Source organism: Stigmatopora argus, chromosome 10 (genome assembly GCF_051989625.1).
Source record: "Stigmatopora argus isolate UIUO_Sarg chromosome 10, RoL_Sarg_1.0, whole genome shotgun sequence".
NCBI lineage: Eukaryota > Metazoa > Chordata > Actinopteri > Syngnathiformes > Syngnathidae > Stigmatopora > Stigmatopora argus.
Genome location: NC_135396.1, coordinates 15937794 through 15963698, shown reverse-complemented (window position 1 = coordinate 15963698; position 25905 = coordinate 15937794). Strand labels below are relative to the sequence as shown.

At 45.4% G+C, this 25905-nt stretch overlaps 1 protein-coding gene across 2 annotated transcripts; it reads left to right on the top strand.

Moving 5' to 3' along the window:
• Positions 1-1292: 1292 nt before the first annotated feature.
• Positions 1293-25183, top strand: kbtbd3 (kelch repeat and BTB (POZ) domain containing 3). Of its 2 annotated transcripts, XM_077612117.1 has the most exons (10): positions 1293-1470; positions 6603-6805; positions 6885-7050; positions 8657-8839; positions 18189-18362; positions 18458-18745; positions 21897-22139; positions 22235-22525; positions 22618-22767; positions 23174-25183. In XM_077612117.1, exons 2-10 carry the CDS (start codon positions 6603-6605, stop codon positions 23297-23299), a joined length of 1824 nt encoding a protein of 607 aa, XP_077468243.1. In that variant the 5' UTR covers positions 1293-1470; the 3' UTR covers positions 23300-25183. The 2 variants fall into 2 exon arrangements, with proteins under 2 accessions (XP_077468243.1, XP_077468244.1); XM_077612118.1 differs by lacking the exon at positions 6603-6805.
• The last annotated feature ends 722 nt before the right edge of the window (positions 25184-25905 follow it).

The window sequence follows — 25905 nt, the reverse complement described above, 5'->3', positions numbered from 1 at the left end:
TATGGTTGTCTGTCTCCTTGTGCCCTGTGATCGGCTGGCCACCGATTCAGGATGTCCCCCGCCTCTGGTCCGGAGTCAGCTGGGATAGGCTCCCACCATCCGCGACCCTAATGAGGATAAAGCGGTTCAGAAAATGAGATGAGATGAGTCAACCTTGACTCATGACGTTGACCAAGAACAGTACTTTAGTACATTCATTCATTTTATGAACCGCTTTATCCTCACTAGGGTTGCGTGGGGTGCTGGAGCCTATCCCAGCTGACTCCTGGCTAGAGGCAGTGGGCACGCTGACCTGGTCGCCAGCCGATCGCAGCCCACGAGAAGACAGACAACATTCACTCTCATACTCATACCTAGGGGCAATTTAGAGTGTCCAATCGGCCTACCATGCATGTTTTTTTAATGTGGGAGGAAACCGGAGTACCTGGAGAAAACCCACGAGAACATACAAACTCCACACAGGTGGACCGACCTGGATTCGAACCAGGACCCCAGAACTCGGAGGCCGACCATCAACAGAAACGTAGGAAATAATCCTTTTTTTCAACACCCAGTTTGTTTCACAGCCAAGTCAATTAAACTCATCACCAAGTTCAGAGTATTTTAGTAGTAAACAATCACTCCTGCAGTTGAGGTCTTCTGACGCAAGATGGCCGCTAGTTTCTTACGCCGACAATTTATGACTTCCTGGATTGATAGGACAACTGTCCTAAGGACAGTGTTGTTGACTTGTGCTTCTTACGGATAGAACACATCTCAACAAAAATAATAATACACTTTGCTTTGGGGATTGTTTTAAATCACTTCTTGATTTGACATTTTCAGATATTTGCTTGACAAAACCTTTTTTATACTGTACATATTTCTTAGCATTCCCATATTCGATTGAGTGCGTTTGACCGCTCCACTCATAAGGCGCGCTTCCCAGTAAAACAGCGACAGCGACATTAACCGGCGACAAATCTTATTGCTTAAAAGTGTCTATATTTTAAATCTTTCATACGAGTATTAGCTCTTATTGTATACTGAACGTGTGTGTATATAAAAATATGAGTGGACTAATAAAATAGTATAAATAAAATGCTATTTCGGTTTCAAATACAAAAAAAACTAACCACTTAACATTATTTTGTTTACATGCTTTTGATTACTCGGTATTTTTGTAACAGTAGTCACTCTTCAAGTTTTGTACAGTTTTTTCTCTTATAAATAAATGTTTAGTGCCGATTGACATGTGCTGAAATCCAATCGCAATAATTCAGACTACAGTTCCCAGCAGTCATTGTGCCGGTGTTCGCACATACAAAACCCTGTGTCCGGATAAAACATAAATCCTATAAACTAAACTATGGATTTCCTGTTAATGTATTGGTTATACAACATTACAAATTATGGTAAGGTGTGGCATTGCATAGCAACAACTTAGTAAATCACTATATTTCCGAGTCTCCGTTGGATTTCACGCTTCCTGTAAGTACAAAAACGAGCTCTCCATGGTGCTACCACTGACTGTGGTCGAACCCGCGCTACCTGCATCAGGGCAAACGTTTAGGAATGCCGTGTTATTTAAAACCGTAATAATATGAATGAAGCAATCCTATATATACCCACAGTGGATACGGCTTCCATTTGTATGGAGTTAATATGGCACATAGCTCACTTCAGTGTACAGAATTGGTAAATCCTACTGAAAAGGCCATGACTGAGTAAAACAAACAGACAAGCAATTATTGTAAACATGAACAAAACTAGCAGCACAGTGTCGCGAGTGGTTGGCGCGTCGGCCTCACAGCTCTGGGATCCTGGGTTCAAATCCAGGTCATGTCCACCTGTGTGGAGTTTGCATGTTTTCCCCGGCCGGGCCTGTGTGGGTTTCCTCTGGCTACTCCAGTTTCCTCCCACATTCCAAAAACATGCATGGTAGGCTGATTGGGCACGCTAAATTCCCCCTAGGTATGGGTGTGGGTGTGCTTGGTTGTCCGTCTCCTTGTGTCCCAGCGATCGGCTGGCCACCAATACAGGGTGTACCCTGCCTCTGGTCCGGAGACAGCTGGGATTGGCTCCAGCACCCCCCGCGACCCTATTGAGGATAAAGCGGTTCAGAAAATGAGATGAGATGAGATGTACAAAACTATTCAACCCTCATTGCAGTAGTGTTCTCGTATGACTTTTTTAAAAACTTTTTTCATTGATCAAAATTAAGACTTTAACATATCATACATTGATAAATCAAGTACTTAAGCTAACTTAACTTTTCACAGGACAGCCCAGTGGCTGGATTAATCTTTTCATTGAGCTGCAAATGATGTGAATGGCACATTAGTTGATAAGCATTCTTCACTGTCTTGTCACTGTTGTTCTATAACTGCAAGTCTCTCACTTTTCCGCTGAATGCCTGAAAGGGCAGTGGTTCGTTGAATAACATTCTTCACCGTCTTGTCACCATTGTTCTATAATTGCAAGTCTCTCAACTATCCACTGAACGACTGAAAGACAACTGGTATTAGTTTTCACAACATCTACAAGTTCAATTTTGGATACCAAATCCTGGTTACATCTCAACACAATGTGATGGATGCTAATGACGCCTGGGTATTCCTTGCTCGTTTTTCTTTTTTTTGCTCCAAACAGTTTTCAACAGGCTACAATTTGTAATAACTTTTGCCATTGAACTGAATTGGTTTCCAGACATTTGCAGGGCAAAATGGGTGTTCAATTACCCGAGCACACATGTTTTGGGATGTGGGAGCAGACTGAAGTACCCAGAGAAAACCCATGCAGGCATGAGGAGAACAGCAATCTCCACACAGGATAACTCAGAACTCGGAGTTGGACGTTCTAATTACTCTTACACCTGGTCGGCTTTATATAATCATGAAGAAAAATAGAAAAGGTAAAAGGACCCAACATGATGTACCATGATGCAAGCGGAGTGAATCAATGCATTGCATTTTGGTATATAGATGCTACTCAGGAGAAAAGCTCTGAATGTAACACTTGATGGGGAAGGGTATGTTTGAAAAGGGCCATACAGCAGCGGTGCTCTTTTTTTTTTAGAGAGATCTCCTTTTCAAGGAGCCAACCTCCTGTGATTTACCTTTTTCCCCAGGCCACAGGACGGACATTCAGGTCCGTCTCATGCTCGTATCTCAAATTTGTCTCGTATTTCAAGGCAAAAATGTGCTCCGAACTTTCCTCGTATCTCAGATTTCTCATATGTTGGGACACTTATATGTCAAGGTATTACTGTATGTACAGTTGTGTTCAACATGATTGACCCCCACCCCTCCCCACAGGTGTCAGGTGTTGTAGCAGGTCTGAGATTTAAAAAAAAATGCATTAAATAAGGCTACCTCGTTGTGTAGAGGTTCCCATGCTTGAATTCAGTGCTTCCCGCTGGTGGTGTATGATTGTTAGCGTGAATGGTCATTTGTCTCTCTGTGTGCCCTGCAGCTGAGTGGCGACCAGTCTAGGGTGTAGTCTGCCTTTCGCCCGAAGTCAGCTGGGTTAGGCTCCACCAACTCTTTCATCCCTTTCGCAGATTATGAATGAATGCATAAAATAAGATCAAATAATGACTTAAAGGAGCCATGTGTAAAAGTCATTCATTTATCAAATCGCCCTAATATTTCAATAGACATGAATATTTTTTGAAAGTACTTCGAACAGTTCTCAAAGATTAACCAGGTTTTCTCCATTTTAAAAATCAATTGTCAGTAAAAGATGCTTTTGTTTTCATTTTGTGTTTAGAAGTGATGTCCGAGAGCATTAATCAGCCAATTATTACGAGATCAGTTGTTTGTTCCGTTCAGTTTCTCACAGGTACGAAACCTAAGGTTGCTACTGCTTTCACAGTCAAAATTAACAATGCCGTCTACCAATATTCATTCAGGGGTGGATAGATGGGTAGATGGGTAGATGGGTGGATGAGTGGATGGGTGGATGGATGAATGGGTGGATGTGTGGATGGGTGGATGGATGGATGGATGAATGGGTGGATGAATGAACAAAGGAATGAATGAATGATCATTTTGAAACAACAGTATATACAGTAATACTGCGACGTACAAGTGTCCCAACATACGAGAAATTTGAGATACGGGGAAAGTTCCAAGTAAATATCTGCCTTGAGATAGAAGCGTACGAGACGGTTCCTGTTGGGTTCACCGATAGATACGCTTTAGGATAAGGAAGACATCTGAGGCATATTCTGCTTTATCTTGCAAGAGAGAATCGATCCCGACTCGCCTTCGTCCAAGATCATTCTAAAGAATCGAATCCTCTCCTGCCCATTTAATTGCATTACAGCAAAGGTCCCCAAACTTTTTCCTGTGAGGGCCACATAACCTTTCCCTTCTCTGATGTCAGTTTGTAACAGAAAAAGTGTGACGATCGTAGGGGAGCTTAAATTTTTTATTGTTTTCCAGAAAGCCACACATAACCAAATAACCCTTTCCAGGTTCTTGACAGAAAAAAGTCAGGAAACAAATAATAACACTATTAATGAAATAAATAATAACTAAATAACCCTCTCTGAGTTATTCACAGAAAAAACAGGAAATAAATAAGACTATTCATGAAATAAATAATAACTAAATAACTCTCTCTGGGTTCTTCATAGAAAAAAAGCCATGGAACATTAACTTTCTGTTGTGCCATGCACAATCTTAACAGATAAAAGTTCAGCTCAGTTGTCAGAGCGGAATCTCTCTCACGTCAACACTTTGCAGCACAGTGCTTGCTGGTGAATTAGGCAGTGGACTCGTAGCGGGGAGGTGAGACCCCTTTTTTCCAACTCCCGGTTCATGCGTCCCATTAGACTGCGAGTTTCGCCCACCATGCTAGGAGCCCCGTCAGTCGTGATGCTAGCTAGCTTTGACCAGTCCAGGTCCAACTTCTCCATGGTTTGGCACACTTTGTCAAAAATATCCTCTCCCGTTGTAGTCCCTTTAAGACTTTGGAGGGCTGCCAGATCCTCGCATATCTCAAAGTTTGCGCTAACTCCACAAATAAAAATGAGCAGTTGCGCTGTGTTTTGCACGTCCATGCTTTCATCCAGTGCTAATGAAAAAAAGTCAAATTATTTCGTCTTCTGCTGCAGCTGGGCATATACATTACTCCCGATTTCTTCAACGCGTCTGGTCATTGTACTCGCCGACAGACTTACGGCATTAAATGCATCTTTCTTCTCGGGACAGACCTCCTCCGCGACAGCATCCATACATTTCTTAACAAACTCTCCGTCAGTGAAAGGCTTACCGCTGCTTGCTATCAGTTTAGCAACCCGAAATCTGGCCCGAACGGATGCCTGGTTCAGCTGAGCTTGGCGTACAAATGTATTCTGCTGAGATAGTAGTCCACTTTTTCGCTTTGAGAGTTTGTCTGCTCGTATTTGGCCTTGCAAGCTATCGTACTTGTCTTTGTGACGGGATTCATAGTGTCGGCGAAGATTGTATTCTTTGAATACCGCAACCGTCTCTTGACAGATGAGACAAACAGCCTTTTCTTTGCATTGAACAAAAAAATAATCGTTTGTCCACTCCAGGTTAAATACCCTGCATTCTGAATCAATTTGTCTCTTACCTAACTTTTTCGCCATTATTCCGTTCTCAAACAGGTTGCACAGTTTTTATATGCTTGAATAGTCCACGATGGTCCCAGGGCTCCGCCCTCACCTGCGATCATCCAGATGTCTCGGTATCACTGTGCTTGCGCATCCAACGGTGGACGTGCCCGCGTGCATCAAAGGGAAACACTCCCCCCGCGCGTGTCACCAAAGAAGCAATGTGAAGCCCCGCTTCACTGGGATGATTTGTGGGCTCAGCAGGGGTGCAATGAACCAAACACAAGATTAAAACGTCCCAGTCTTCAAGGCCAAATGGGAAAAAAATCCGATAGCGTCTCTAGTATTGTTCAGAGGGCCAGTCCAAATGTGCCGGCGGGCCGTATCCGGCCCACGGGCCGTAGTTTGGTGACCCCTGCATTACAGTCAAAACATTTAAGGTCATCTATTCAAAACAATTGCATAAGAGGTAAACCAAGCGAGCCTCTATTCAAAACAATTAAGGTCAGAAATCAAAACCATTGCATAAGAGTTAAAACAAGCAAGCATCCATTTTAAAACAATCGCAAGTCTTTTCGGACGTCGATTCGGTATCGCCACCTGGTGCGGAATCCAAGTCAAAACAATTAAGAGTCCTTCCCGGATTCGTGTGAGAGGTCGAGGTTTCAAAACAATTTTTATACGTCCAAATGGATAGAGACCTTTTCCTTTGTTTATCACGGTTGCAAGCAGATGTACTGGAAATTACTTTTTTAATGTTACTAAGCTTCATTGCAAGCACATATATATAATTATTATATTTCAAGCAAAGTTATAATAACGATAAACCTAACAGTTCCCGATGCGACCGAATATGCGAGAGTCTGCTTATGAGGACAGCATTGCTCTGTCTTTCTCGCGCATCCCCCTCGTGTAATGATACCTACGAGCAGCAGGCCGAATCGATCCCGGAACGCATTAAGCTTGTATCTCAAGGTATTACAATAGTATGCTTAAAAATCGCATTAGATACTATACTCTTGTTTTTCATGATATCAAGATGGCTGAGGTCGAAGAGCCAAGTAGGGAGATCCAAAAGCATCATAAGCTGCTGCAGGTGTCCAACTCACATGGACTTCAGTTGTTGGGTGTCCTCAGATCTTTCCGGACCAAGGGCATGCTATTTGACTTTACCATTAAAGTCCAGGATCACAGTTATCCCTGTCATCGCTGTGTTCTTGCAGCATGCAGTGATTTCTTCAGGTTTCTCTCAGAAAATAGACACACAATGGTGGTGTACAGTTCTCTATGATGTAACCATTTGTTGTTGTTTTTTCTTTAGAGCTATGTTTGATGCGGCTATGCGAGAACGTGATGATGGTTCAGTAACATTGTGTAACCAGTTTCCAGCTGTCGTAGAATCCTTTCTGGATTTTGCCTACTCTGGTGAAATCCTTATCACAGATGAAAATGTAGACTCACTGTTCCAGCTTGCCTCATTTTTGCAGGTAATGTAGCATGTATCTTGTATTCCTTTCGGATAGGCAGTTCTGAAGATAAAGTCACTAATTCAATAATTATGTTACCTGATTATTGGAGTTATTGTGTTTAACGAATTATCTTAATTATGTTATGCCATTTTGGCTGACTGTGGTCTAAAGCTTGTTTGAGCCGTTTTGGCTCTAGAATGTAATCTATGGAAATGATCTTTCCTTTGTCATGTGATCTGTGTCATGAATTGCCATCGGCTGCACAGCAAAGTTAAACCCAGGAACTTAGGATTCATTCATCTTCCATACCGCCCATCCTCCAAATGTGTTGCGGGGGTTGCTGGAGCCTCATCCAGCTGTCTTTGGGCGAAAGGCAGACTACACCCTAGACTGGTCGCCAGTCAGTCGTAGGGCATAAAGAGAGACAAACGACCATCCGCACTCCCAATCATACCGCTACGGGTGGGAATTGAGCCCCCGCTTGCGCTCACTGACATTAGCCGAGTAAAGCTCTACACCACGAGGTAGCTTATAATTTAGGATTTTAATGAAAAATAATTATACAAATAGTAATCAAAACTGGGACAGAGGAAACAAAATAAAAACTAAACAGGAGAGACGCACACCGAACGAAGAAGCAAAACATTACTCATATGAACAGGAACCAAGAAACAATACTCTCACAAAAGACGTGCCAAAACACAGGGGTTTCAATACACAGACAGGGGTTGATGACAAATTACAAACACCTGCGTCACACAGGGGAAGAGGGACACATCAGGCAAAATCGCATACAAATCACGCAGACAGGACACTCAAGGAAAACACACCCATCCACCAACCCCAATGACATAAACTTGAATAAATGGGACATGCCATTTTGGGAGCCTAGAGTTCCTTACCACGGGGAATGGCGGTATGGTCTCTCCAAAAAGACGATGGTTCTCATGGGTGTTTTTGAATAGTTAGTTAAGACAAAGTGGGCGTAAATAAGCATGACTTTTACTCTAACACAGGTCGAACCAAGGTAACCCTAAACTAACCCTAAAACTGTTGTTGCACCGTGACAGATTTAAATTCACTGGTCTGAAGCTGGGTGACCCGATAGACAAGTGGTTAGTGCGTTGGCCTCACAGTTCTGTGGTCGAGGGTTTTATCGCAGGTGGGTCCTCACTGTGTGGAGTTTGTATGTTCGCGTGGGTTTTCTCTGAATTCTATCCTCCCACATCTCAAAACATGTATGGTAGGCTGATTGAACACTCTAAGTTGCCCCTAGGTATGAGTGTGAACATGAATGGTTGTCTAGCTCCTTGTGCCCAGCGATTGGGTGGCCACCAATTCAGGGTGTCCCCCACCTGGTACCTGTAATTGACTAGGATGAGCTCCAGCACCCCCGCAACCCTTGTGAGGATAAGCAGTTCAGAAAACGAACAAATGAATAGTTTGAAGTCGTAAAACCTGTCTGAGTTCCTTATGGTGAAAATGAAACTTATTTGACTCGAAAAAGTAATAGTACCCTTTTAATGTTTTCATTTTTTTTTAAATGACGTATCATGCCAAACCTTTTCAGCTTCTCTTGTATTAGTCCGTACGTAATTCCTCCTCCTTGGTATTGCTCCCTCAGGTGTCTGTTCTATCGAAAGCCTGCAGTGACTACTTGTTGGAAACGATAAATCTTGATAACTGCCTTTCACTCTTGACCCTTGGCGAGGCATATGGCTCAAGCTCCCTCCTCCAAAGTGCCACTGACTTTGTGCTTCAGAATTTCCAAGACGTTGCCAACACCCATGACTTCCTGGACATGCAGGTGCCAGTTCAATTTGTCCTTAAATTACCTTGATCGTTTCAATACATAAATCTTGCTAATAAACTGTTACTGTTTACTAATTGTACACTAAACTCAATCATTATATCTACTGCTCTTTCCAAAAAATGACTTTGCTGGACATTGTAGTGCTTGAATATCTTAAATAAAAAAGGAGAAATAGACTTGTTAAGGAAAAGGGGCAAAAAACTCAAAATGAATTCGACATTTGAATAACAAAGATTATCTGGATGAGAAGATTACTGTGTTTTTGGACTATGAGGCGTATACTTTAAAATCCTTTATTTTTCTCAAAGTTTGCCATTGGGCCATATGTATATTTTTTTGTGCTTAATGACCTTAATCTATTAGTGCATTCATCAAACCCTTAAAGAAGACAATGACACAAATAATAAATGGATAAAAGATAAAGAACAAATGAGAAATGCAGTACATTGATGCACCAATGGGGCTAATTATCTGGTGTACCGTGACCGGACATTTCGTCGACGGACACTTCGTCGCCGGACGCTTCGTCCCCGGACGGTTCGGCGAACGGACGGTTCGGCGAACGGACGGTTCGGCGAACGGACGGTCCGGCGAACGGACGCTTCGTCCAACGGACGCTTCGTCCAACGGACGCTTCGTCCAACGGACGCTTCGTCCAACGGACGCTTCGTCCAACGGACGCTTCGTCCAACGGACGCTTCGTCCAACGGACGCTTCGTCCAACGGACGCTTCGTCCAACGGACGCTTCGTCCAACGGACGCTTCGTCGCCGGACACTTCGTCGACCGGACACTTCGTCGACAGACAATTCGTCGCCGGACTTTTCTATTAAAGAAAACAAATGAAATTCACGTATTCTTTGTTAAAGAAAATAAAACAGCAAAAACTTGCTCGACAACTCAAACACATTACCATTTGGGCGTGTGCGTACTAAATGGACTCGTCTCTAAACACACTACGCACGAAACGGGGTTCCTACGTTAAACGATTCCTACGTTGAACGCTCAATTTTTTAAATAAAAGGCAATAAATAAAATTATTTTATTAAAAATTTTCTTAAAAAGAAGACAAAGGAAATTCACATATTCTTCGTCGTCTTCCTTCTTTTTTTTGCTTGGTATTCCCATAGGTATCGTGTATACAGACTAGATTTCCGATGCGCGTTGTGAGGCAACGGAGCTAGACGTCGTCGCTTGTCGGCCACTTTAGGAACAGGCCCATTCGCTCCTATTAATAGAGTCAATAGAATTTGTTCTTTGAAAGGACAATAGATTGCTTGATTTAAAACCAAGCGTGTGCGTCTATATCCAAGTCAGAGATGCAGTATTTTGGGCATACTTCATAACAAATAAAAGCATCCAGTCAGAATCGTAGCCACATCAATTCGCGATTAAAAACCAAACAGTTAATAGTAATTTAGTGGAGTCACTCAGTGCCCCCCGAGGAACCGTTTCGTGCTTAGTGTGTTTAGAGATGAGCACATTTAGCACTTGCACACGCCCAAATGTTAATGTGTTTGTGTTGTCAAGCGGGTTTTTCTGTTTTACGGTCGTGATAGTAACGGCGATCTATATACCTCCAAATGCTAACGTCAACACGGCACTAAACCTCCTGCTAATGGCTGTAAACAAACAACAGCTTGACCACCCCAATGGAGTCTTTATTGTTGCTGGTGACTTCAACAAAGCATGTTTAAAGACTGTTCTACCCAAGTTTATCCAATACGTAAAATGTCACACGAGGGGAGACAAAACTCTTGACCATGTTTATTCTAACATCAAACATGCTTACAAAGCCACTTCCCTCCCTCACCTAGCTGGATCAGATCACCTCTGTCTAGCCCTCACCCCAGCATACACTCCATTCCGGAGGCTAACAAGGCCACAAATAAAGACGATAAAAACTTGGCCCGAGGACGCCCTTTCTCAGCTGCAGGACTGTTTTTCCCGCACCAACTGGGAACTCTTCGAACACGACAACCTCCAGGACTATACGGACGCTGTACTTTCCTATATCAAAAAATGCATGGACAACGTCACTATAAATAAACAAATACAGGTTTTTCTTAACCAAAAACCCTGGATGACCAAGGAGACACAGGCACTCATCAAATGCCGTAACACCGCTTTCAGATCAGGGGACAAGATGAAATATAGAGCTGCCAGAGCTGAGCTGAAAAGAGGCATTAAAAAGGCCAAGGCAGAATATACTAAGAAAATTGAAGAGCACTTCACAGAAAATAACCCAAAGAAGATGTGGCAGGGAATACGACATATTACCAACTACAATAACAATAATATGTCTGTTAACGCAGATGCCTCACTCGCGGAGGAACTGAACCGTTTCTTTGCCCGGTTTGAGACTGACGAATCAGATTCAGTCTCAACACCCCCACCACTACCCTGCAGCAATACACTGAAGTTCCAGGAACAGAAAGTGAGACTGGAAATGCGATCTGTGAATACCAGGAAGGCTGCTGGCCCTGACGGAGTACCTGGGAAGGTGCTCAAAGCCTGTGCTGACCAGCTGGCTGGAGTCTTCACAAAAATCTTCAATTGTTCCCTGCAACAATCCATCATTCCATCCTGCCTGAAATCTGCCACCATTATCCCTGTCCCCAAAAAGCCAACCATTGACAGCATGAATGATTATAGGCCTGTTGCTCTCATGCCTGTGATCATGAAGTGCTTTGAAAAGTTGATAGTCCACCATATCAGGAATACAATCTCTCCCTCAGTTGACCCTCACCAGTTTACTTATAGAGCTAACAGGTCCACTGAAGATGCTATCACCATTGCTCTACATACAGCATTGAGCCACCTGGAACACCATGGGAATTACGTGAGGATGCTTTTCATTGACAATAGCTCAGCCTTCAACACCATGAAACCGGACATTCTGACTGACAAACTCTCCCACCTTGGACTATCCTCCTCCATCTGCTGTTGGATGAAGAACTTCCTGACCAACAGACCACAAACTGTTAGACTTGGTTCCCACCTTTCTTCCTCCATTACACTGAGCACTGGCTCCCCTCAAGCCTGTGTACTGAGTCCTCTTCTGTACTCCCTGTACACTTATGACTGTACACCAACCCACCAGTCTAACTCCATCATCAAATTTGCTGATGACACCACTGTGGTCGGACTCATCTCAGAAGGGGATGAGGCGGCCTATAGAGACGAGGTCAACAAACTGTCTTCGTGGTGCTCGGTGAACAACCTCACACTGAACAACACGAAAACTAAAGAAATAATCCTGGATTTCCGCAAACAGAGCACAGATCTGGCCCCACTCCTCATAAATGGAGTTCGTGTAGACAGGGTCCAGTCCTTTAAATTCCTGGGGGTCCATGTCACGGACAAGCTCTCCTGGTCTACAAACACCACGGCAGTAGTGAAGAAGGCCCAGAAACGACTCCATTTCCTGAGGTTACTCAGGAGGAACAACTTGGACACTAAGCTTCTGGTAACTTTCTATAGAGCCACTGTGGAGAGCATCCTGGCATACGGCATCACAGTGTGGTACGCTGGAAGCACGGCAGCAGACAAAAAGGCCATGCAGAGAGTGATTAACACTGCCCAGAGGATCGTCGGCTGCTCTCTGCCCTCAAAAGGAAGATATTGCCAGCCCTCGTTACCTCAGCAGAGCCGGGAACATTGTTAGGGACCCGGACCACCCTGGTCACAACCTGTTCCAGCTGCTTCCCTCTGGCAGGCGCTACCGGTCTCACAAAGCACGGACAAAGAGGCTCAAGGACAGCTTCTTTCCCACAGCCACCAGGACTCTGAATTTGCAGTAGCACGACACACAATCCCCTCTGTGTAACAACTTCGGGGTGAGGAAACATGAAGGACATTGGGCGGTGATATGCCTCCTGCTGTCAACGAAGTGTCCGGTCGACGAACTGTCCGGTCGACGAACTGTCTGGCGACGAAGCGTCCGTTCGACGAACCCTCCGGGGATGAAGCGTCCGGCGACAAAGTGTCCGTCAACGAAATGTCCGGGTACCAAAGAAACAGCGATCACAAGTCCCCATCAACATCTTCCTTGAGCGCCAAAAATCTTTCGCAAAAGCTTAAATTATTTACAATTTTTACATATAGATTATATTTAGATATGAATACATTGCAGTCTTGTCATATGCTTATAGCTGTAATATTTAGTAAATACACTTCTTGGTAATTAATTGTACATGTGTACTTGTATTTCTGTATAGGCCCGAAAACATATGATGGGGTGATCCTTCTTTGCTGTTTTTCAATTATCGCGGCCATGTCTGGTCTACATTATCCGCGATATTCGAGGGATTACTGTATTACCAAGTATAAATACCCCACCGACGAGTCATTACCTTAACGTGGTGGTGGGGTTTGTGTGTCCCAACGATCCTTGGAGCTATGTTGTCTGGGGCCTTGTGCCCCGGGTAGGGCCACCCATGGCAAACAGGTCTGAGGTGAGGGACCAGACAAAGCATGACTCAGAAGACCTCTTATGATGAAAAACATAATTGGAAAACATCTTCCCTCACACGGACGCAGGTCACCGGGGGCCCACTCTGGAGCCAGGCATGGAGGAGGGGCGCGATGGTGAGCGCCTGGTGGCCAGGCCTACACCCATGGGGTGCGGCCGGCACAGCCCGAAGATGCGATGTGGGTCCCCCCTCAAATGGGCTCACCACCTGTGAGAGGGGCCAAAGAGGTCGGGTGCACTGACAGTTGGGCGGCAGCCAAAGGAGAGATCCTTGGCGGTCCGATCCCCGGCTGCAGAAACTAGCTCTTGGGACGTGGAATGTCCCCTCTATGGTTGGGAAAGTGCCTGAGCTAGTGCGCGAGGTTGAGAAATTCCGGCTCGACATAGTCGAGCTCACCTCTACGCACAGCTAGGGTTCCGGTACCACTCCTCTTGAGGGGGGTTGGACACTCTTCCACTCTGGAGTTACCCGCGGTGAGAGGCGCCGAGCGGGTGTGGGCATACTTGTTGCCCCCCGGCTCGGTGCCGGTATGTTGGGGTTTACACCAGTGGACGAGAGGGTAGCATCCCTCCGCATCCCTCCATCTTCGGGTGGGGGGACGGGACCTGACTGTTGTTTGTGCGTATGCACCAAACAGCAGTTCAGAGTACCCACCCTTTTTGGAGTTCTTGGAGGGAGTGATGGAGAGTGCCCCTTTGGGGGACTCCCTCATTCTGCTGGGGAATTCAATGCTCACGTGGGCAATGACAGTGAGACCTGGAGGGGAGTGATTGGGAAGAACGCCCTCCCCGATCGGAACCAGAGTGGTTTTCTATGGTTGGATTTCTGTGCTCATCGTAGATTGACAATAATGAACACCATGTTCAAGCCTAAGGGTGTCCATATGGTAACTTGGCAACAGGACACCCTAAGCTGCAGTTTGATGATCGACTTTGTGGTCATGTCATCGGACCTGCAGCCGCAGGTCTTGGACACTCGGGTGAAGAGAGGGGCGGAGCTGTCAACTGATCACCACCTTGTGGTGAGTTGGCTCCGATGTTGAGGGCAGACACCAGTGCGGCCTGGGAGACCCAAACCTTTCGTGAGGGTCTGCTGGGAACGCCTGGCGGAGTCCCCTGTAAGAAGGAGTTTCAATTCCCACCTCCGACAGGGCTTCTTTCAGGTCCGGGACGAGGCGGGGGGACATTGTGTCCGAGTGGACCATGTTCCGCACTTCTTTTGCTGAGGCGGCAGACCGGAGCTGCGACCGCAAGGTGGTCAGTGCCTGTCATGGCGGCAACCCCAGAAGAAGAGAAGGTGGTAAGGGATGCCGTCAGGCTGAAAAAGGAGTCCTACCGGGCCCTTTTGGCCCTGGGGACTCCTGAGGCAGCTGACCTGTACTGGGTGGCCAAGTGGTAATTTGGCTCTGGTCATCTCTGAGGCAAAAGCCCAGGCATGGGAGGAGTTCGGTGAGACCATGGAGAACAACTTCCGGGTGGCTTCAAGGAAATTTTGGTCCACCATCCAACGTCTCAGAATGGGGAAGCAGTGCACCATCAACACAGTGTATAGTGGGGATGGGACACTGCTGACCTCGACTCGGGATGTTGTGAATTAGTGGGCCGAATACTTTGAAGACCTCCTCAATTCCACCGACATGCCTTCCCATGAGGAAGCAGAGCCAAGTGACTCTGGGGCGGACTCTCTTTTCTCTAGGGTTGAAGTCATCGAGGTGGTTAAAAAGCTCCTCGGTGGCACGTCCCCAGGAATGGATGAGATCCACCCGGAGTTTCTAAAGACTCTGGGTGTTGTGGGGCTGTCTGGTTGACACGCCTCTGCAACATCGCGTGGACATCGGGGACAGTGCCTATGGATTGGCAGACCGGGGTGGTGGTTCCTCTTTTTAAAAAGGAGGACCAAAGGGTGTGTTCCAATTACCAGGGAATCACACTCCTCAGCCTCCCTGGGAAGGTCTATTCTGGGGTACTGGAGAGAAGGGTCTGGCGTACTGGAGAGGAGGGTCCGCCGGGAGGACGAATCTCGGATTCTGGAGGAGCACTGTGGTTTTCGTCCTGGCTGTGGAACAGTGATCAGCTCTACACCCTCAGCAAGGTCCTTGGGGGGGTCATGGGAGTTCGCCCAACCAGTCTTCATGTGCTTTGTGGACTTGGAGAAGGTGTTCGACCGTGTCCCCCGGGCAGTCTTATTGGGGGTACTCCGGGAGTAGGTCGTTCCAGAACCCCTGTCACGCGGGGTCCGGTCCCTTTATGACTGATGTCAGACTCTGGTCCGCGTAACCGGCAGTAAGTCGGATCCGTTTCCAGTGGGTGTCCTATGTCACCGATTCTGTTCATCACTTTTTTGGACAGAATATCTAGGCGCAGCGGTGGCGATGAGGGGGTCCCGTCTGGTGGCCTGAGTATTGCATGCCTGCTTTTTGCAGATGATGTGGTTCTGTTGGCTTCATCAGGCCATGATATCCAACTCTCGGAACAATTTGCAACCAAGTGTGAAGCGGTCGGGATGAGAATCAGCACCACCAAATCTGAGACCATGGTCCTCAGTCGGAAAATGGTGGCATGCCCTCTCCGGGTCAGGGACCAGGTCCTTCCCCAGGTGGAGGAGTTGAAGTATCTTGGGGTCTTGTTCACCAGTTAGGGAAGAATGGAGCGGGAGATCGACAGGCTGATCGGTGCGGCATCTGCAGTGATGCGGACTCTGCACCGGTCTGTCGTGGTGAAGAAGCAGCTGAGCCAAAAGGCGAAGCCCTCTATTTACCGGTCGGTCTACGTTCCCACCCTCATCTATGGTCACGAGCTGTGGGTCATGACCGAAAGAACGAGATCCCGGATACAAACGGCTGGAATGAGTTTCCTTCGTAGGATGTCCGGACTTTCCCTTAGAATAAGGTGAGAAGCTCGGTCAACCGGAAGGGGCTCGTAGTAGAGCCGCTGCCCCTCCGGATCGAGAGGAGCCAGATGAGTTGGCTCGGGCATCTGATCAGGATGCGTGACCGGACGATTCGCCGAAAGACGTTTCACCGACGGATGTTTGGCCGACGGACAGTTCGCGGAACGGACGTTTTGCCGAAGCGCTCGCCCCGCCCCCGGATCGTGTGTGTACATGTTTTTCAACCTCGGCCCGCGGGCCATATACGGCCCGTTACAGATAACATTCATTTAGGAATAACAAGGGCATGTAAAGCCCCCCGCTGGACATATTTCTAAATACAAGTACGTACTACAATGTGCTGCCAATTTTTTATATTTTTTATTTTATCCTTGCGTTTAAAGTAGTAGCCATTTGGACACGCAATGTAATTTATCAAAGCTGGGGATTGATGTCTGACACTGAGAAAAAACAACACTAGAAGACTTATGTGAAATTCTAAGTGCCTTGGACAGACTAGAGCGCTTGGAGAACAATACCTGGAAATGCCATGGAACACACTTTTACTTCTAGTTTAATTTTAAATAATTTCCCATTATTTTAGGAAATATATATTCAAAATGATTTGCTGAGAACCTTAATTCAAAGATTAATCTCAACGTTTTCTATGCTGGTGTAAATTTTCTGGAGTAGGATTTCTGGATTTACAATTTCATTACAGTAGTACTTACTGTTACTACTACTTTATTTTCTCTATTTCTTCTGTCACGTACTGTTCTGCGTGATCTCCAAATGGCTACTACTTTAAAAGCAAGGATAAAATAAAAAAAATGGCAGCACATTGTAATACGTACTTGTATTTAGAAATATGTCCAGCGGGGGCAGTACATGCCCTTGTTATTCCTAAATGAATGTTATCTGTAACGGGCCGTATATGGCCCGCGGGCTGAAGTTGAAAAACATGTACACACACGATCCAGGGGCGGGGCGAGCGCTTCGGCGAAACGTCCGTTCCGTGAACTGTCCGTTGGCCAAACGTCCGTCGGTCAAACGTCTGTCGGCGAAACGTCTTTCGGCGAATCGTCCGAGCACCATCAGGATGCCCCCTGGACGCCTCCCTCGGGAGCTGTTCCGGGCATGTCCCACCGGGAGGAGGCCACGGGGCCGACCTCGGACATGCTGGGGAGACTATGTCTCCCGGCTGGCCCGGGAACGCCTTGGAATACTCCAGCAAGAGCTGGATGAAGTGTGGGGAGAGGGAAGTCTGGGCTTCCCTGCTGAAGCTGCTGCCCCAGCGACCCGACTTTGGATAAAGCGGAAGAAAATGAGCTGAGATGAGATGAGAAGTATAAATAACCTTCATCTAAAAGAAGATTAATGCATGAAGATCGTACATTCTTAATAATGGAGAAAATAATGTTTCGACACAAAAAAATTATGACCGTCTATAAAGAAAGCCATGATATCAGTTATACCCTCTCACATTCATTCATTCATTTTCTGAACTGCTTATCGTTACAAGGGTTACGTGACCCTGGTGCTGGAGCCTATTTCAGCTAACTATGTGCACCAAGCGGGGCACAAGGAGACGGGCGACCACTCATGCTCATATCTAGGGACAATTTACAGTTTAGAGTTTAGGCAAGCCTTGAAAGACAATATGAATGAGAACATAACAAATTACATACCTGGAAGAAAACAAGCCACAATTTGTCAGCATGGGATTTTATGTGTGACTAGCCTCTACTTATTTCAGTTTCCTCGATTTGAAACAATAACAGCAAAATACGCTTTCACATCAGACTCGAGCCTTAAATCAACAGTATTTTGATCCAAATCCGTTGAACTCTGTAGAAATAACAACGGACTGTATGTGTCTCCCACAGTGAGTATTGCGCTCCTTTCCCAATGTTTATGCACTAGATAGTATTTATATACTGACTTATTCACAAACAATGTTTGCATACTTAATTAATTTCCTTTGCATTATTGTCTTCGTAGGTGAATGCGTTAGAGGATTGCCTGAGGTCAGATGACCTGTATGTGCACAGTGAAGAGGATCTGGTCATGTCACTTCTGAAGTGGATCCACCACGATCTTCCTGAAAGACAAAAGCTGCTGCCCAAATTGTTATCTTTAATGAGACTTCACCATATACCACCACATTCACTAAATGTATTCACAGGTTCATAGAGATATTTAACAATGTTTAAGAGTTGCTTACAATGTTGTATTTTGGTCCCAATACATCTTTTTTTCTTGTCTGTAAGTCTCTTCATTATTCAGATCTGCTGAGCAGCAATCAATCCTGTATGGCTCTCATCGCAGAGGCTCAGAGCAAACAAAGTCAGCACAGTGGACTGTTCACCGATGCGAGGCCCGCCACAATGCAGAGCTACATTTATATACACAAGACAGAAGAAAATGGCGTGATCCGCCACTCTTTCTGCTACTGTCTGGAAACAAACCAGTGGAAAGAGCTTGAAATGGACCAGGGGGACGGAATGAGCACTGGGCCAGATCTGCCAGGCTCCTATCTGACTAGCTATGCTGAGAAGGTATGTAGGTACCACAGATACTGTTTTTCAGCCCATCTCCCATCTCTGAAGTTCTTCGCCAATCATCTTAAAGCCTGGCTGTTAGACTAACTAAATTGTGATCACATCGCTGCCTAGAACTGTTTTAGTTGTGTGTATATTTCTCATCGTTTATCTTCAACCTGCACAACCGATTAAAAATGGAAATTAGCCTTCGGCTATAATCTTACATATTTACTTTTATATGTGTTCATTAACATAGCCAACTCGTGGTGTAGAGGTTGACTCGCGGCCTGTGCCTCTGCTGTTGGCCGGACCTTCGGTGGCCCGTGCCCGCGGCGTCAGCCAGAGCTTTGGCGGCCCGTGCCCGCGCCGTCGGCCATTGATCCGGCGGAAAGTGAGGTCTGCACAGGCAGTGACACGTTTTTTGGACGAGGTTGCTGGACATTTTTATTCAAAAACGAACTGAAAATGCCAAGCTTCACATGGATCGCATGTGTGGGGATTTTGCTGGTTGGCTTCATGGAAAATCCAGCCTTAATCAACAAGTCCTCATGGTTTAAAAAACAAGAACAAAATGTTTATAACAGACAATGGTGTTTTTTAAGTCGTTTTGTTACCTGACATGTTTAGTCATGCGAGTAAAGTAATCCTATGAATATCGCAAACAATGGCAATGGCCACAAGAAGACAAAGGACTTGTTACATTATATACATCATATTTAGACCACCACCCCGGTCTGCCAATCCATAGGCACTGTCCCTGATAGCCACGCGATGTTGTAGAGGTGTGTCAACCAAGACAGCCCCACACCCAGAGACTTTAGAAACTCCGGGTGCATCTCATCCCAGGAGCTTTTTAACCACCTCGATGACTTTAACCCCAGAGATAAGAGAAGCCGCCCCGGAATCCCCGGTTCTGCTTCTTCATGGGAAGGCGTGTCGATGGAGTTGAAAAGGTTTCAAAGTTTCCGGCCCACCGATTCACAACATCCCACAACATGCACTGCTTCCCCCTCCTTAGAAGTCGGATGGTGGACCAAAATTTCCTCGAAGCCACTCGGAAGTCGTTCTCTATGGCGTCGCCAAACTCCTCGCCTTTTTGCCTTGCAGATGACCAGAGCCAAGTGCCGTTTGGCCAACCCTAACCCCGCCACAACAGGCACCGAACACCTTGCAGCCGCAGCTCCGGTCTGCCGCCTCAGCAATAGAAGCGCGGAACATGGTCCACTCAGACTCAATGTCCCCCGCCACTCCCCAGACATCTGAGAATTCTGTTGGAGGTGGGAATTGAAACTCCTTCTGACAGGGGACTCCGCCAGGTGTTCCCAGCAGACCCTCATGAAACTTTGGGTCTCCTGGACCGCACTGGCATCCGCCCCCACCATTGGAGCCAACTCACCACCAGGTGGGGATCGGTTGACTGCGCCACCCTGTTGGATCTGTAAAACAGCTTCAGGAGCAGGTTAAGAAGGAGTGAGACCAATTTAATGAGATATATTTATTACCAGACTGCAGGACGGGGAGAGCTCGAATGGCTGCGAACGCACAGCCTACTCGCCGCAACTCTCTCCGAACGAACAGTTTGTGTGTCTATTTATATGTTAAAAACATGATGCTGTACAGAGAAGATAACAGAAAGAGGGTGTGGGCTGATACGCCCAGACATCTTCAGCAGATGTCTCAACATGATTCGACATCTTTCATTACTCACACCAAACTGATGCAATACTAACAAGCAATTGCAAAGAGTGAGTCATCATATCTTACACACCCCTCTCTTTACCTGAGTGTACAGGACATGCGGCCGCAGGCCCCAATGACATGACCACAAAGTCAATCATCGAGCTGCGGCCTAGGGTGTCCTGATGCCAAGTGCACATATGGGCACCCTTATGCTTAAACATGGTGTTCATTATTGTCAGTCCATGACGAGCGCAGAAATCTAACAATAGAAACCCAGTCAGGTTCCGATCAGGGGGCTATTCTTCCCAATCACTCCCCTCCAGGTCCCACTGTCGTGGCCCATGTGAGCATTGAAGTCTCCCAGCAGAACGAGGGAGTCCCCCGAAGGAGCACTCTTCCAACGACTCCAAAAACGGTGGGTACTCTGCACTGTTTAGTGCATACATGCAAACAACAGTCAGGTCCCGTCCCCCCACCCGAAGATGGAGGGATGCGGAGGGATGCTACCTTCTCGTCTATCAGTATAAACCCTGACATAAAGGTAGTATGCCCACACCTGCTTGTTGCCTCTCACCATGAGCGACTCCAGAAAGAGTGTCCAACCCCCTCGAGAGGAGTGGTACCAGAACCCAAGCTGTGAGCCCGACTGCATCAAGTAAGAATTTCTCGACCTCACGCACTAGCTCAGGCTTTTTCCCAAACAGAGAGGTGACATTCCACGTCCCAAGAGCCAGTTTCTGTAGCCCGGGATTGGACTGCCAAGGATCCCTCCTTTAGCTGCCACCCAGCTTTCGACGCACCCGACTTCTTTGGCCCTTCTCATAGCTTGTGAGCCCATGTGAGTGGGAACCCACGTCGTCTCTTCGGGCTGTGACACCACCTATAGCTAGCTTTGATTTTATGTTTTCCAGAAAGAAGCAAACCGCTCTCAGTAGAATTATGTTCTAATCTAAAGCCAGATTGCATCCTGTTCAGGGTGTATGGATTGTTGTTAATGTCATCCACAATTAGTCAACTAACAAAGTGGTATACAAAAAGAAAATATAGAAATCAACCAAGCCATATGAAACAGTATCAATGTTTTAAATAAGTGAAAAGCAAAATCCATGACACGGGTTATCTTTTTCCACTTCTGGAAAATTTGGACACTTTCCTGAATCTTGCATGGCTTCTTCACATAAATTTAATAGGCTCTCACATCTAAAAACTCTAATCAAGTTGGGACGTTGTGAGAGACTGAACTTTACTATTTCATTATTTTAGCTCCAGATCTTAGCGGGTTCTTTATGCCACATGTCCTAAGAATATACTAAATGAAAATAATTTTGTATTTTTTGTGTGATCCAACAACCAAAATGACAAGCTATTATCAAAACCTGGTAGGTTAATACTTTGCAAGGTTAAAATGATCATACCTGATTGATACAATCAGTACAACTCTATAAATACAATCATATTTGCACTTCTTCCCTTTATTGCTCACAAGATGTTTGTCACGGGCGGTTGCCTTGGAAACTGTTGCCGAGCTGTCCGCATCCATGTGGCAGAGTCTTTCCATGATGCTACTGATTTGGTGTGGTGCTTCTCTCCTGTAACAAGAAGCTACACAGCTGCTCCGGCGATGCTGAAACCCCGAACCATGCACACAGCTATAGTGTGTCTGGACCGAGTGTATGTCATTGGGGGGAGGACAAAGGGATCCAGAGGGACTGCTCCCAGTCTACTGGAGGTGCTTTTGCTGACTTTTTTGTATGTTTCTAACTGCAGGAATTGTTGGAACTGTGTCGGAACACTGGTAGGCAATGCATGATGTTTTATGTTCAGGTGGAGTATTACAACCCATTGGCCGAGAACTGGGTCTCAGTCAGTCCCCTACCAACTGCAATCTTCTATCCTGAAGCTAGTGCTTGTGGCAGCATTATCTACACCCTAGGATCAGAGGTGGAAATAACAGAGTCTTTCAATCCATTACTGGACTGTTTCTTCAGCTATAATGCCAATGAGGACCAGTGGTGTCGCCTGGTGGCAGAGTTTGGACAGTTTCTTCATGCTACACTAGTCAAGGCAGTGTCACTTCATAAAACACTATATTTATGCGACCTATCCACTTACAAAGTGCGTCTTTTAAATTCTAATAGAACTTGATTTAACAAATAAGTATTGATGTTATGCTTGTCTTGATCTTTTGCATATTTTTCAACTTTCAGGTGTACAGTTTCTGCCCAGAGACAGGTGTGTGGAAAGGAGAAGGGTCTTTTGAGTGTGCAGGGTTCAATGCTGGAGCAGTTGGTGTGAGAGACAAAATTTACATCTTAGGTGGAGACTATTCCCCGGATGAGATTACAGATGAAGTCCAGGTAAAATTGTTAAATGTTTATTTTACCTTTGAATTAGTTCATTTTGCCTCTTTTATTACAAAGATCAGCGACAGCATTTGAGGACCTTTCATAGTGTTTAGATATATTTGCAATGCATTTTTTCTCTCGGACCACTGACAGCCTGCTATGTTGTTTTTAAGGCTATAGCTATCTGAAAAACTCTTAGCTTAACAGATGTCTACTTAACCAGTTTTCTTCATTCTACTATTGTTACCTTGATGTTTAAATGTTTGTTCGTAGGTCTGATGAAATAAAAAATTGCGACTTATACTCCATTGTGACGTATGTTCCCCCCCCTCTTAACAGTGTCTTCTTTGGCTGGTGTGACTTATAATCGGGTGCTACTCATAGTCCAAAAAATATGGTAATTTGTTTTCCTACATAGGTATACCACAGCGACAGGAGTCAATGGGAGGAAGTGGCGCCAATGCCTAGAGCAATGACAGAATTCCACTGTCAACTCATCAGCTTTAAGAGGCATACAAACCCATGGAGTGACAGAATATTCTGACAGGCTGCAAGACTCATGAAAACACTGTGCTTTATTGAAAACGTAAGCAAATTGCCAATTGTTGATGATCACTAACATCACATAAACTCCAAAACATCATCTTCCCATTTCCATGCTTTCAAGATAGTATCTAATCCATTTGTTTTGTATATGCATCATAAACACAAACCAGGTTGTAATCCGTGGTATGAAGAAGCCTTGCTAAGCAGAAGAATATTCTATCCTTCCTTAATGTTATCTGTCTTATAATATACAGGGTACACGATTCATATTTTTGTTTACCGAATGTGTACCGATTATCCTCACTTATTGGAGTTTGCTGGTCAGGTGGAACTTAAAGCAGGTATACCTGAACTGATTGCCGTTTATGAATTCTTTCATTTATCCATTCATTTTCCATACCGCGATCCTCACAAGGGTCCCAACTATGGGCAGTAGTCGAGGGACACCTGGAACTGGTTGCCAGCCAATCGCAGGGCACAATGAGACAAACAAACACTCACGCTCACATTCATACCTAGGAACAATTTAGAGTGTTCAACCAGCCTACATTGCATGTTTTTGGGATGTGGGATGAAACTGGAGTACCCAGAGAAAATAACACATGCACAGGGAGAAGGTGCAAACTCCACATAGGAAGGTCTGAACCCACCAGGGATTGTACCCTCGATCTCAGAACTGTGAGGTGGACATGCTAACCAAATGTGCCATCAACTGGTTGTAAGCAGTGCAAATTTTGACAAACAACCATTCAGTCTCACATTCAAATCTATAGTAAATCTAACAAGCATGTTTTGGAATGTGGCCTGATGCTGGGAAAAATAAGCCTGGTTGAAAGTTGAATAGGATTTGGTGTTACTGAGCAAGCGCGAACTGTGACCATACCTTTTTTGCAGGTACAAGGGGAAAAATAAATAATTACTAGGGTAGGGTGTCACTGTACATTTTGCACGAAACATTTTGGCTGTTTATTAAACGATAGAATGTTTGCCCACAGTAACACATCACAATTTAATCTGTCTCCTTGTGCCTTGCGTTCAGCTGGCCACCAATTCAGGGTGTCCCCCACCTCTGGCTCGGAGACAGCTGGGATTGGCTCCGGCACCCCTCGCTACCCTAATGAGGATAAAGCGGTTCAGAAAATGAGATGAGAAACATTTTTGTACTTCTTTGTGGATTTGTTTCTGTACTTCAATGTTTGTTTCAAGTAAAAAAAATGTCATGTTCACACCAAACTGGGTAGGTTCACCTTTTGAGGTGCTGTGAATACAAATCAATTAACTGGTGGGGGTCAAACAGCTGGTCCCAGACCTCGCTGGAGATGTGGTCTCAGTTTGCTTCCAAACTGACCGACAGTGTTGCGGACTTCTGTAGCCCCAGACATTATGGGAAATGTTGTTATGTTAGCAGTATGTCGCTAACATGAGTCCGGGTTCGACATAAAGCAGTGAGAAGACGCAATGTCAAAGCAATTGATAGATTAGGAATTGTGAAATTGAATCACGGAGAACAAAACGCAGTCTACTTATTTTTGGGGGGATACTTCCAGTCCCCGGCGCCCCGGTGGCGCGAGTGGTTAACCCGTAATGGACAAAAGAAATGTATCGATATATTAGATATACAGTGGTACTTCTACATACGAGCTTAATTCGTTCCGGGACTGAGCTCGTATGTCGATCTTCTCGTAACTCGAACGAATGTTTCCCATTGAAATGAACTAAAAACAAATTAATTCGTTCCAACCCTCTGAAAAAACACCAAAAACAGGATATTGGATTGGAAAAAATGTTTTATTTCTTCTAATTCGCCATCTATTAACAAAGTAACACATAACTAGTGGTTTAATAGTAATAAAATGTGTTTAATAGAACTAAAATTAGACGATTTCGCGGAGGGGAGAGAGTCGCACAGAGAGGGCGGGGGTTCGGGGGGACTTTCCACGACAACGCACTCGTAACCGAACAAACAAATTTATATTAACTTGGATTAATAAATACAGAAACACTCAAACATACGTTTAATGTAACTTTACACAAAACTGAATTCTAATTTTGTGTTAATTTTTTTTACCTTCGTTCTCCGGGTTAGTTGTTTGCCACGCCTCCACCCTCACGTTCGCTATCAATGGGCTGTTTGCTGTTGTATTTCCTTCAAAATATTCCGAAAACGATGCACACAAATGTCCTCACAATAGGATAACGCGCGACCACTTGCCAACCAGAAGTAGTCTTGAATGAGCGATCGCGGGAGCTAACAGGCTAAGGAAGGAATAACACTGAAAAAATGCAACAGCTCAGCCTGCCCATGTATTGATTGTGGGTAATGAAGTTTTATTCTGAGAAAGGGTGCCATTGGCTATCAGTGTTGTGTGCACGAGTATACTTCATTACCCAGAAAGCCTTCTTTTTGCCCGTGCATGCGCGTTGTGCGTTTTCTGGTCCATGTGTAGGAGAAACTCGTGTGAAAAAAACGATGAGTGCTCGTAGATATCTGTTATACATGAAAGAGATTCGGCAAAAAAAGACAGTGCACTACAATGATGAACAGCCTCTCATGTCATGGCCACCTGCCTTTCTCGCATCTCGAAAGTTTTCTCGTATCTAGAG